This window comes from Curcuma longa, unplaced genomic scaffold (assembly GCF_044706935.1).
Source record: "Curcuma longa cultivar G26 ecotype Majalengka, Jawa Barat unplaced genomic scaffold, ITB_CL_G26_1.1 contig_23519, whole genome shotgun sequence".
Classification (NCBI taxonomy): Eukaryota; Viridiplantae; Streptophyta; class Magnoliopsida; order Zingiberales; family Zingiberaceae; genus Curcuma; species Curcuma longa.
The window spans coordinates 1-9,921 of NW_027432183.1; the positions used below are offsets into that span (position 1 = coordinate 1).

Below are 9,921 nucleotides of genomic sequence, written 5' to 3' on the forward strand. Positions count from 1 at the left end.
CCAATACTTGTCAAATTTATTTTTCATTTTAATTCCCATTGAATACACATCAATATCATCACTTTCTTGCTAATCCTTCAATATGGTATGAATAGAACTAATCTCATGTGCAAAAGTATTAGATGTGACATATAAAGATCCTGAAACTTTTAATGTTAGCTCATAAAAAACTTACAATAAAGATGCAAAAAGTCTAACATTATTCCAATCTGCACTTGTTGGCTTCCTATCAAAAGTTTTCAACTTTTTTTTAGGTTTACCATCTGATTCAAGTATCATCTCTCCATTTTTATTCAAAACAATATGCCAATCTGTATATTGAAGATCTAATTTAAAACATGGATCTTGTTCATCAAAGCTATCAAAAACTCTTTCAAATTTTTAAGCTATATTCAACATCAAGAAAGTTGAGTTCCATCTGGTTGGTACATCTAAACATAATGAGTTCTTGCTTTCAATTTTTTCAATTTCTACACATTCTTTGAACTTGTTTAATCTAGAGGGAGATTGCTTAACATATTTAATCGCATTCCTAACCCTCATTACAGATTGATTTATATCTTTTAAGCCATCAGCAACAATCAAATTGATTATATGAGCTACACATCTCATATGGACATATTCTCCCTTCAAAATAGTAGAATCCCAATTAATCATCTTTTTTCTGAAACTATTGATAGCAACGTCATTTGAACTTGCATTATCAACTGTAATAGTGAAAATTCTATTAATTCCCCAACCCCTCAATCATTTTTCAATAGCTAAACTGATAGCCTCGCCTTTATGACTTGTAATTGGACAAAAATTGAGAATTCTTTTTTGTAAATTCCAATTGGTATCAATAAAATGAGTTGTTAGACACATATAATTGATTTTTTGAATCGATGTCCATGTATCAGTGGTTAAAGAAATTCTTTGTGTTGAATCACGCAACAAATTTTTTAATTTTTCCCTTTCAATTGTATATAATTCAACACAATCACGTGCAACCGTTCATCTTGAAGGAATTCGAAACTTCGGACATACCATGGCCATAAATGCTTTAAATCCTTCTCTTTCTACAAATTTGAAAGGGAGTTCATCCATTATAATCATTCTAGCCAATGCTTTTCTAGATGCATCTTGATCAAATTTCCAAGAAGTCAAATGCACCTCACCCTCTTTTGAACCTAATTGTAAACTTAACTGTGCTTGAGTTGTTTCAACAACATGAGGGTGTTTTCTACATGAGGTCATATGATATTTCAAACTTGTTGTTTCATTCTTGTATGGATCACAGAAAAATTCTTTATCACAATATTTACATTTGGCTTTGATCTCCGATTGATCATTAGTAAACTTTATAAAATGATCTCATACTTCACTTCTTGGTTTCATTGCTTTTCTTTTCACTGCCTTTCCTTTAGATTCTACAGTAGCTTTTGTTCCCACTGAAGGACCAATATCATATTGTGGTATTGAACAACTATTATTAACATCCATATTTGATAAATCTCTTTCCATCAGTGTGATATGCACAGATACAGAATGTTGTTAAAAATTACAATAAGATGTGATCATACTATTCAAATATAATTACAGAATGCACAAATACAGAATGCTATTAAAAGACAAATATGAAACTCAATGACTCTAAAACTAAAAACATGATGATACTATCAGATATCTACATAGTTAAATAGTTGAATTCAATAAGAAATATTATGGAAAAAATAACATAGATATCATGGAACAGTGGCTATAGATATTATGGATATAGAAATATACCTGTAATCTATGGCCGTGGGCGGTGGCTGTAGACTTGAGGAGAGACTCGAGTCTCAAGACAAAAGACAGAAGAGGCGGTGGTTGTAGACTGAGGTTTGACTCGAGTCTCGGTGGCTGTAGAATGAGGTTTTAGGTTTAGGGTAAGTCGGCGGCGACTGGCGAGCACAGGCGGGATCAAACGGCCGGCGGGAGAGGGGATCAGGCGAGTGGGAGTGTGGGACGCGAAAAGATAGAAGAGGCCAAGACCGGGACACGAATCGCGCGAGGTCGCAAGGAGAATCGCGATCGCAACGGCGCTGAGGAGCGAGAACGAGGGGAAGAACCGAAGAGGAAAGTTGGAGAGTCGCGGCGGCGTAACGAAGCTGCGGTCTGTGGAGAGTCGCGGCGGCGAACTCGCGACAGTGAGGGAATCGCAATGAAGAGGCAAGGTCTGCTGTCTGCGGGAGCGGGAGGGAATCGCGAGTGAGGCGAAACTGCGAAAGGGTAGGGTTTTTTCTACTACGGGTTCAGACTTGTGCTATAGTTATTCAGTTTATTCGGGTAAACCGAATCAGAACTTTAAAAATCGAACCCGAACCGATTAAACCGAAAAATCTAATTTTTTTTATTAAATAAAATCAAAATTCTGAAAAAACCAAATCAAATTAAAAATTTGGTTCGATTTGATCGGTTTATTCGATTTAACCAAATTTTTGCTCAACCCTAATTGTTCTGCAATCAACATTTCAAGATTGTCCTCCCACTATAAAGAAATTAGTTCAAGGGACAAAATTTGAAAACATCTTCTTAGCTATGAAAACATCTTGTTACTACGAAAACATCTTGTTATTGCACTATAGCACAAGGGACAAAATGTATTTAGCTAGAACTCTAAGAGTAGGTTTGATTTTCCGTAACCAAAGTTATGAGGCATAAAACATAATTTATTCATTTCAATTTATTTATTCGGAGAGAATAAAACATATATAATCAATTTGACATTTATTATATTATGGTTGACTCAATTTATTTTAAATTAAATTAATAATAATAATAATAAATTAATAATATATATAATAAATATAATTTAGTTATAATTTTTTAAAATTTAAAATAAATTTATCTATATTTAATAAAATATTTTTAAATTTATAATTATTTAAAATAAAATTTATTTAATTAATTAACACGGTATATTTTAATTAATTCAATTTTAAAATAGGACAACCATAAAAAAAAATTTATTAACCTTCTTTAAAAAAATTTAGGGGGCGTTTGGTTTGGAAAATGTTTTCCATTTTCTATTTCCAATTTTCCATTTTCTGATTTAGTTTTTAGAAAACAGAAAATGCGTTTGGTATGATATACTATATTTTCTGTTTTCTAGAAAAGAAAATTAGAAAATGTGTTTGGTTTGATAAATTAGAATTAACTGGTTTTATTAATTATATTTTTTATTTTTTTAATTAAAAATAAAGTCATGCCCTCACCCGTCGCTGTCCCTCGTCCCCTCCATGCGTCTCCCCCTACCCCAGACGCCATGCTTCCTCCCCCAGAGTTCCGTGCGCCGCCGCCCTCACCCGTCGCTGGCGCACACCCTCACGCGCCTGGAGACGGCGAGGAGCTCGCTGGTTTCCTCGCTCAGTTCCTCCGCGTCCCCAAACTCAATCTCCCGCACCACATCTTCCCCCAGGAAGCCACGCTATGGGACCCGGCGGAGATCGACTTCCGAACCCTGATATCGCCAGATGCGGGCCGATCCGAGGCAGATCTGCTCAAGTCCGCAGCCGCGGCCTTCGCCTGTTTCCGGCTGGCGAACCACGGTATCCCGCCGGGACTGATCGCGGCGGTCAGAGGGGCCGCGGCGTTGGCATTCCAGATTCCACCCGAGGAGAAGGAGAAGGAGAAGGCGAAGGTGGCGAAGTTGCTGGAGAGGAGTTGGGGTTTTGAAGCGGAGGAGGTAGGGGAAGACGAGGTAGGGGACTGATCGCGGCGTCGAGGAGAAGTGGAAAGCGTGAAAACGCGCCGCGTTTTCCCGTTTTCCATCTTGCGCTACAGATTTGGAAAACGACATTTTATCATTTTCTATTTTCCCTGTGTTTTCCTTTTCATTTTCCAGAAATAGAAAATGCGGATTCTAAACAAACAGATTTTCCATTTTCATTTTCTGAAAAACAAAAAATGAAAATGAAAAATGGACATACCAAACGCCTCCTTAGACTACCAAGATAATCACATTTTAAATTTATAATTAATTTGTTAAAACTGACAATGATATTGTTTACTTGATATCGATCCTAATCTAAATAAAAAAAAATTATAGTTAATAAATTTAAATAAATAATCAAGATTATCAAAGAAAATTTTGAACCAAACCAAATGCTACTTTAAAGCCTAGGAAAATATCATATATCAAGATATTAACGAAATCCTTTTAAGGAAACAAAAAGACTTATTCTCGTTTATCATCAAACACCAAATTCACATGAACACCATCCACGGCAAACTACTGTTGTCCATGAGCTGTTGTTCGATAAACAAGCAATCGCCATGGAGACTGAATGACCAGCAAATCCTAATGATACTGAATCTATCCATCAAACTCCAAGAACATCCTATAGGCGTCTCTTTCTGGGGAGTAGTATTGCTGAATCAATCCATCCATTTGAAAGCCAAGCTTTCGGTAAAGTAAAAGAGCAGGAATTCTTGCAGGATCAACATGAAGGCAAACCCTTTGGATCTTTCTTGTCCTGCACTTTTCAATGGCTGCTCTCAGTAAAAGCTCTCCATGCCCTTGCCTTCTGTAGTTGTCCTTCACTGAAAAAATCAAGAACAAGCATCGATGATCAAGCAGCCATAGTAAACAACAGTTGCTTAGATTCTCACAAACATAAACCAAAAGATCATTTTTTGGCCAGAAATAGGATTAAAAAAAAAAAAGCATTCTGTAACACCGACCTGCAAGTTTGGTAATGGAGGCAGAGAGGGAAGATATCCAGGAGTACATGGCATAGCCAATGATCTCTTCATCTTTGCCCTTGGAGATCTTGAGGTAGATGAGTCCGCTGTTCTTCTTCCGCAGCTCGTCGTGGAAGGATTTGGAGAGGGATTCGTGCTTGGGGAAGATCTTTCTCTCCAATCTGGCGATCTCCTCTACGACAGAATCCGCGTCTTTGCAGGGATCAAAGTCTAATAATTCTGCCGCCGTCGCCGGCGCCGGCGCCTCCATGCTACGCCAGCTAAGTCAGAGCTCGTCTTCGACGGGCAAAGAGCCGGCGGCCGCCAGGTCTTCCGCCCACTTATACGCGGTTCCGCACCCTAGCGGTTTATGTGGATATGGGCCGGGTGATCGAGTCCATATATAAGCAATTTCGGCCCAATTTCGGCACTTAATTATATATTTTGTATATATTATTAGTAGTAAATATTTTCGTAAATAAAAAACATTGTAAAAAAATAAAAGTTATGTTATTTTACTTAATTAGTAATTTTATTAAATCATGCACTTGAATTTTAAAAAAATCTAACATTTATTAGAGGGTGCAATTATTTTCTTAAAATATCTCATCCATTTATTACAATCTCAAAATTCAAATAAAATATTTATTTTATGTGAATCGAATTGAAGAGAACTTCTCTGTCTTCTTTTTCAAATTTCACTAAAAAAAATAATCCTCCTCCAAGTCCGATTGGAAAGTTACAACCACTATAATTTTTTAACTTTTTAAAAAATATTTTTTTAATTATTTAAATAATCAATAATGTCTTTTTAATATTTACCTATATTTTTTATATGATTCATGTGTGAAGCTTTATTAATTTTTTAATTATTTTTAGGCAAATTAATTAATTAATCCTTATAAAAAGAAACTAAATGGACCTTTCCTTTCCTCGTCTCGCTTTCCATTGCCCCTTTTTCAACTTTGCATCGGGATTTCCGGTTCCAAGAGTGAGAGAGAGAGCGACAGGGAGAGCAGATGGCGATCGCGGAAGCTTGGGAGACGGTGAAGAAGGCTATCGAGGCGTACACGGGTCTATCGCCGGCGATCTTCTTCACGGTGCTGGCGGTAGCCTGGGCGCTTTACCACTTGTTGGCGGGGTTCCTGGCGCCGCCGCCGCCGCCGCCTCGCTCGAGGGAGAGGGAGGAGGAGCCCCTGCCGCCGCCTCTCCAGCTCGGGGAGGTCACCGAAGAGGAGCTCCGAGTCTACGATGGATCCGATCCTAAGAAGCCGCTCCTCATGGCCATCAAGGGTCAGATCTATGACGTCACCCAAAGCAGGTTCGTCGCTTGCTCGATTTCTTGATGCGTTTGATATGGTTTTGGTGGTTTATTTTTCGATCTGGATCGTGGCCTCTTACTTCCTAAGATTTCTAGGGTTCGAAATTTTACTACTTAACTATTTATTTCTTTTAGGGCACTAGATGTTGGATCGATTGGATGATATAGAACTTCATCTTAAACGGTCTATTGTGATCGTATAACTATCATAACGTGGTATTGTTGACTCTCCTGCGACTACGGTAAATACCGAATGAGACTCAGTAAATGGCAATAGTGATTTTGGATGTGTTTGTCTCGTCAAGAAGTATGGCACCCAATTTATTTGAGCAATGAACTGGATAATATAGACAATTTGAACAAACATATCTCGGCTAGGACTTCATTATTAACTGTAACCAGGATTTTGCATCATGTAAATTGCAAGAAATTGTATCGTACTATCCAAATCAATTAGTAGAATACTTTTTACTTAACGCTATTTTTTTAGGTAAAACCACAGTTGGATTTCACAATCAGCGTCCATACTATGCAATGCTAATTCCTATATCTTTTTTGCGATTCTTAAATTAGGGAAACTTAGTTTAGACGTCATTGGATGAAAATATATCTCTACTTCTTGAGACAACCCAAACCGAATTTATTTGTGTGAAAAAATGATGAATTAACGAACACTGTGAAATCTTCTTGAGACAACTCAGAAGTTCTTGATCTTGTTAGTCTTTTTAGCTATAACGAACACTGTGAAATGATTTGCCTGATTTATTTGATTCCCTATCCTGCTTCGATGAAATTCTTTTTTACATCATTGCATCACATCACATCACAAATTTCCATACCATATCACATTCGATTTGTGTATATTGTTCTGGAACTCTCTTCTATAGGCTCAGTGCATGGAAAACTAAGTTTGTAATATGCAATTTGTCACGTGTATTTTTTCCTCAAGACCATACTTTACCTTCACAACTGAGTAACTATTTTTTTCCCTCTCCAAAGTGTCAGTTCACTGTATCTTTGTTGCTTACTGTTCACTAAATTACCTGAGTTGTGTCTAGAATGCTGGTTTAAGATAAACTCCAGCATTGGCGTGATATTCAAATTCTTAAAATGTTGCTTTAGATCTAGAAAATGACTTTAGATTCTTAATTGTTGCATATTTTGCTAACCGTGAGCAGTCATGGCCTTTGGTCTCCACTAATCCAAGTTTGTGTTGCTCTGTTGCTTATCATATCATCTGAACCAACACATCTAGAAAAAGCATTCACTTTTATGCTCTCTTCATCAGGATGTTCTATGGGCCTGGTGGGCCGTATGCTTTATTTGCAGGCAAAGATGCAAGTCGTGCACTGGCGAAGATGTCGTTCGAACCAACCGATCTGACCAGTGATATCTCTGATCTTGGTACTTTCGAGCTCGAGGCATTGCAGGATTGGGAATACAAATTCATGAGCAAATATGTGAAAGTTGGGACAGTCAAGAAGGCAGTCCCTGAGTCGTCTTCTTCTGAAATAACGGAGCGCAGCAGCAGCGTACCACAGGATGTATCCTCTGAAACAGGTGTGAGCAGAGAGCTGCCTGCAGAAATCGAGGCTGATACAGATGCAGAGCCACCAACGGAGAAGGATGTAGATCATCATGAAGTCGTGGAGCAACTGGCAGAAGTGAATAGATCTAAAGCTGACGACGGTAACGTAGAGTCGAAAGAAGTCGGCAGCAGCAAAGATGCCAAAGAGTGATTCCCTCCACCATTATATTGGCTCTTTCGCGACTCCCTTCACCTTTGCACTAGCATCAGACAACTTATTATATTTGGGTGCATGATTTTTCATACATCTTTTGGCAGTTTCCATGTTGACTCGTATATGCTCTATTTGCGAATAAATGTTGTCTAGTTACTCTCTTTCGTTTGTTTTTCCCTTTGGTTTTGGAGATCAAATAAGGCGCAGCGCACCTGGTGATGTCTTGTAGGGTCAAGCCTGGAATATCTTCAGGTAAGAGCAAAGTTGAGCTAGATAAAATTAGCCATACAGAAAAGGTTTGAATGAGATCGTCTTTAACGATTAATTTTGAGAAAGTAATGTCGAGCACGCCAACTAAAATATTTTTAAAATGTTAACTTCCTATGAATAAAACACTGCACGCGCAGGATATTTCCGTATCAATCTCTGTTGATGCGTCATAGAGAGATGCATGACTGCTTACCTGCTTCTACAAGTAACGAGCAGCAAGTAACGGCGATACAAGTAACGAGCAGCAAGTAACGGCGATCTACCGAAGGCGAAGACGCATGTAAATTCGAAAAATCCTATCCTACTTTAAAAATGATCAAAGCTGCATCGATTTATGATGACCTTGTTATTCTGCCTTTCTCCCTCATATTAATTTTTTACTCGTTAATTTTCAAAGTATATCATATTCAAAAAAATAAATATAAAAATTATTTTTTTAATTTAGATATAAACAATATCAACATCTAAATCTCTCTCAAAATTATTTTTATGATTTTAATACACGCAACCTTAATATCTCTCCCTCCCTCTCTCTCTTGATTCTTGGAATCCAATCTTTCTTTTCCCGGGGCCATGGTGCAGCGGTAGGACATCCAGATTGTCAATCAAGTATCTACAGTTCAATTCCCAACTACGACGTATTTGTAAGAATTTTCTTCTAAATAGAGATCGCAATCAAAGGAGACTAGGCATCTGGGTTGGCCGCTGCGTGCGCTTCCCAATTTATCCTGGTGGAGAAAACTTCTGTGGGACCGAACTGGTCACCTCTAGGGATTGAGTCAATGCGACTAATTGAGATTATCTTTTTTTTTTTAATCCAATCTTTCTTGATTAAATATAAAAATTATTTTTATAATTTAATTGTATACATCTCAAAATCTCTCTCACTCCAATCTATCTCTCTTTCTCTTTCACATATCGATTTATACTTCTTTAATTTATTTTTTAAATTTAACTATTAAAATCAAAATATCTATGCTCTTCAAATTCTACTTTTTCATATAATTGTAAATTCATAAAAATCTAAATAGTATGATACATTAGTGGATTTTCATGAAAATTTATTAATTGACCTATAGAGTTTCAATTATACTCATTCCAAGTCCTATGAATTTCTAAAGTGCCAAGAATTCTAAATGTGTCCTCCTTTACTATTTTTTAGACTTCCCTAGTAGTGTCCAAGAGAAAAAAAAATCTTCAACAAGAATATTTAACCTGAAAATTAGCATAATACTGGGACATTCTAGAGAGTTCGAAATAAGTAATGGAGGGCAATTTTGGATTATAAGACTTGAAATGGATATAATATGAACTCTTTAAGTCAATATGTGGAAAGACCAAACCCAACTTAAGCTTGATAGGTTATGTATGATCTCCCTACACTAGGTCATCGATCAGAACTAATGTTTGACATCATATTTACCTTCTTCTCACTTAATCCTATCAAATGAGTATAAATTTGTAGAAATCCAAATGGCCTAGATCCATTTGTGAGGTTTTGATCAAAATTTATTGGTCAACATAGAGAGCTCAGATTATACTCATCCTAGATCATGTGAGTTTCTAATATCACAAGGAGCCCAAGAGCATCCTCCATTATTTATTTCGGGCTCACAGTATTATGTTAACTTGCAACTTAAATATTTTTAGTTAAGACTTTTTCCTCTTTGATACTACTAGAGAAATTCGAAAATAGTAAAGGAGAACATATTTGAACTCTTTGGCACTTAAAAAACTCACAGGACTACAAATGAGTACAATTGAAACTCTATAAGTCGATCAGTGAATTTTGATCGAAATCTGCTAATAGACCTAGACTATTTGAATTTTTATGAATTTACAACCATATGATGAAAGAGTAGAGTTTAGAGAAGTTAGATTTGA

At 36.9% G+C, this 9,921-nt stretch overlaps 3 protein-coding genes across 3 annotated transcripts; 2 read left to right on the forward strand and 1 right to left on the reverse strand.

Moving 5' to 3' along the window:
- Window positions 1–3,226: 3,226 nt before the first annotated feature.
- LOC141818148 (uncharacterized) lies at window positions 3,227–3,733 on the forward strand. Its single transcript, XM_074705709.1, has one exon. The coding sequence runs from the start codon at window positions 3,227–3,229 to the stop codon at window positions 3,731–3,733; it is 507 nt and encodes a 168-aa protein (XP_074561810.1).
- A 395-nt stretch (window positions 3,734–4,128) lies between these two features.
- On the reverse strand, window positions 4,129–5,022 carry LOC141818150 (uncharacterized). The gene is made up of 2 exons (XM_074705711.1): window positions 4,705–5,022; window positions 4,129–4,563 (listed from the first exon to the last, which is right to left on the reverse strand). The coding sequence occupies exons 1-2, from the start codon at window positions 4,973–4,975 to the stop codon at window positions 4,337–4,339; spliced, it is 498 nt and encodes a 165-aa protein (XP_074561812.1). The 5' UTR covers window positions 4,976–5,022; the 3' UTR covers window positions 4,129–4,336.
- Window positions 5,023–5,645: 623 nt separating this feature from the next.
- LOC141818149 (membrane steroid-binding protein 1-like) lies at window positions 5,646–7,931 on the forward strand. The gene is made up of 2 exons (XM_074705710.1): window positions 5,646–6,025; window positions 7,314–7,931. Exons 1-2 carry the CDS (start codon window positions 5,724–5,726, stop codon window positions 7,762–7,764), a joined length of 753 nt encoding a protein of 250 aa, XP_074561811.1. The 5' UTR covers window positions 5,646–5,723; the 3' UTR covers window positions 7,765–7,931.
- The last annotated feature ends 1,990 nt before the right edge of the window (window positions 7,932–9,921 follow it).